The sequence below is a fragment of the Vigna unguiculata genome, chromosome 9 (assembly GCF_037176805.1).
Source record: "Vigna unguiculata cultivar grain cowpea cultivar isolate G323 ecotype 2 chromosome 9, ASM3717680v1, whole genome shotgun sequence".
Lineage (NCBI taxonomy): Eukaryota > Viridiplantae > Streptophyta > Magnoliopsida > Fabales > Fabaceae > Vigna > Vigna unguiculata.
The window spans coordinates 28,589,708-28,593,071 of NC_140800.1; the positions used below are offsets into that span (position 1 = coordinate 28,589,708).

General features: G+C 34.1%; 1 protein-coding gene across 1 annotated transcript; it reads left to right on the forward strand.

Moving 5' to 3' along the window:
- On the forward strand, positions 1-1,714 carry LOC146883855 (putative protein FAR1-RELATED SEQUENCE 10). Its single transcript, XM_085666741.1, has 2 exons — positions 1-508; positions 1,218-1,714. The coding sequence occupies exons 1-2, from the start codon at positions 1-3 to the stop codon at positions 1,712-1,714; spliced, it is 1,005 nt and encodes a 334-aa protein (XP_085522867.1).
- Positions 1,715-3,364: the final 1,650 nt, after the last annotated feature.

A 3,364-nucleotide genomic window follows, 5' to 3' on the forward strand; every position in this document is an offset into this window, starting at 1 on the left:
ATGGTGATGTTAAAACGTGATAAGTATATCCATTTTAGTATATGTGTCGATGAATCTGAGGTGGTTAGCAACCACTTTTGGACACATCTTGATGCAGTGAAGTTGTTAAATGCATTTAATATTGTGTTCTTAGTGGATAGTACTTACAAAAGCAACAAATATCGGTTGCCACTGCTTGAAATTGTTGGTGTGACATCAACAAAATTAACTATCTTAGTCGTGTTTGAATTTTTATCAAGTGAAAGACAAAACAATTTCACTTGGGCTCTTGAAAGGCTAAGAGGTCTGTTTATGACGTTTGAGGGTGGTCCACAAGTCATTGTTACTGACAGAGATTTGACTTTAATGAATGTTATTAACACTGTGTTCCCTGAATGTTATCATCTTTTGTGTCATTTCCACATTCAGAAAAATGTCCAAGAAAAATGCAAAATGTTAGTGAATTCTATTTATGCATGGGATGTTAATGTGCAAGCATGGGAAAATGTAATGGATTGTGAAGATGAATGTAAGTTTACCGATTGTGTTAATCACCTTCATCTTGTTTGTCAGTCATGGCCTCTATTCTTCGAATATGTTAATGACTCGTTGGTCATTCCTTATAAGAAATACTTTGTGAAGGTCTAAACAAACAAAGTTTTGCATTTAAGAAATACAACATCAAACAAATATGCTTGCATCTCATATATTCATTATTTTTTTCATTTATGGTTTATGTAATTTTCTGTAAAATTTGTATCAAGGTTGAGTATCCTCATTGGAGCCTAAAGAAAGTTCTTGGAAGTAATATGTGAGACACATGCTCATGTTGAGATGGAATTCATAACGTCATTATCCTGCAACATATCGAAATAAAGGCGTATTTTGAAATAAGTCTTAAATCTAATGAGTGATTCTTACAAGGCATTGAGTTATAAAAGATTAGTGGGATATGTATCTAGATATGCCTTAGGACTCCTTGGTCCAAAGTTAAAAAGAGTTAAGAAAATAGGATTTGATATTAGTCATTGTGGTTGCGTTTTGAGAGACAGATATATGGTCTTCCATGTGCCTGTGAATTAGCATGATATGAACCTAGGATGATTTCTCTATAAGAAATTCATATAATGTGGACTAGGTTGACTTTCTTAAATGTTTCCTCTTCATAGGTGCAAGGCCAATTATCTATTCAAAGGGAACTTAATCTGATGCTCATTTCAAAGACGTTGACATTATAGGGAAAGTGACCATCAAACAGAAATTACTTGACATAGTTTTCCCTTTGATGTCATCAATGTTGCTGCCAACAAGTAAAATGAAAATGAAGGGGGCACATAAAAGTCATCAATCTCAGAAGTCAACAAAGTGTGATCCTTCATATTTCGAGCATATTGACGCCTTCATTGAGAATTCAAGACATGATACATCTATTGCAAAGAAAGAAAATAAATTGAAGGCCAAATGTGTAATGCAAGAAAAGAGAATACCCATGTTAGAACAATTCCATCTTATTTGTCAACCTTACATTGAGGATGTTGTGGATGTAGTTGCTGATGAACATTGTGGGTATAGATGCATTACTGCATTATTGGGGATGAGTGAGGAGTCATGGCCCCTAATTAGACATGATTTGTACAAGGAACTTAGTTCGTGGTGTGAAGAATATGCAACATTAGTTGAAAGTCATGATCGACTAGAAGAACTTAGAAAGTCTTTGTTATTGACAATTAATTGATAATCATTTCTTATGAATTTTTTTTATTATAATTTCATTAATTATAAACAAGATGATTGGGACTAGTGGATGACTATTCCAGACATGGGGTATGCGATTGCTAATCGATATAATGTAATCCTTGTCTATTTATCGTTGGTTCAAAATTTGACGATATTCCCACTGCGTACATCCTCACCTACTACACAAAGTCAACATCGACTGATTTGTATTGGACATGTTCATGGTTCTCATTTTGTGCAAGTAAAGTGTTTTTTTTTTAATTTCTATCACTTATTTTCTTTATTGACTAATAATATGTTTACACGTTCGACTACAAGAAGGTTGTCCTATATTGATGGTCGATATGATATCATCCAACAATTGTTACCCCAAGACAAAAGCATGGACATCGTTTTATGCTAACAGGATGTAGGCATTTGTACAATTGATGAGCGTTAATTGTACTTATGTAGATCTTATGGAGGTCTGATCTTTATTTATTGTATTTTTTTTACTTTATTTCTAAATTTTAGGATTTTTAATATTGTAATGTACCGAAAAAAAAGCTTTTGTAATTATTTTTCTTATATATATAAAATGCTAACTCCTCTGGCCAAGGGACAAATCTATTTTGGCCTTATTGTTAACATAGTAGCTATTGCTAAATTGTAATCATAGATGGAATAATATTTCTTTATAAAATCCAACACAAAATAAATAGACAGAATATAAAATTTCTACACATATAAGATGAAAATAGACATATAAGGTCTAACATCAAATACACATATAAGGTAAAACAACTATCTAGATGTGGATGGTCGTCGGCCTTGAATACTATGACCTTTTCTGTTTTCTTCTTCTTTTGTGGCATGACGAGCTATCTGTAATAACTCTTGCGTTCGATCCCAATCAACTACGCCCTCACTAATGTCTCTACAATCTATCATCATTTGAAGGCCGCTCACAATGTGTTTCATCGCACCCTATAATTAAACCATAATAATGTAAATTTAGTAATAAATTAATAATATGAACAAAACATTGGTACATACCAATAAACCAAAAGATGATGACTTTGATGTCTTCCGCACTGGAATGTCATCTGGTAAATTTTGGCGAAGTCGTGGCACTACCACAAGACTGGGTCACTCGTCGTCAACACCATGTATAACATAGGATGAGACACCATCTTAAACCAATGGAAATATCCATCAACACATGAAAATGGAACTGGTGCGCGTGTGACCTCCATTATGACATATTGTTGGAAGTATGCCCAACGATCATCAATAATGGACAAGTCGACCAAAGGAAGTGCATTTGGCAGTTGTGGAATAGGCTGCATAAATCCAAATTGTCAAAACACATGTTCTGGAATATGACGGTGAACCATGCTACCAAGCCTAATGAAGCCAGAAAACATAGAAACTGTAATATGTGGTCGAGCAGTTCTATGTGATCCATATGGGGACCAAATCACCCCATCATATGTTAAAGCCTTTAAATGGGCTCTAACATCATGTATTATAGAAGTAACTCGTGTAGTGACAAAACATGTAGCATGAGGTTCAGTCTCGACATGCGTACCCCGTAATTGTTTGCTTTCAATTGTAGGGAAATGCTCATATATCAAACTCTACAAAAAATACCATAGCATTTAACTAC

Bases quoted from the DNA above. Each gene is read 5' to 3' on its own strand.
- LOC146883855 (XM_085666741.1), top strand. From the start codon at position 1: ATGGTGATGTTAAAACGTGATAAGTATATCCATTTTAGTATATGTGTC. The intron at 509-1,217 runs GTAAGTTTACCG...TTGACATTATAG, and splicing joins AATGGATTGTGAAGATGAAT to GGAAAGTGACCATCAAACAG.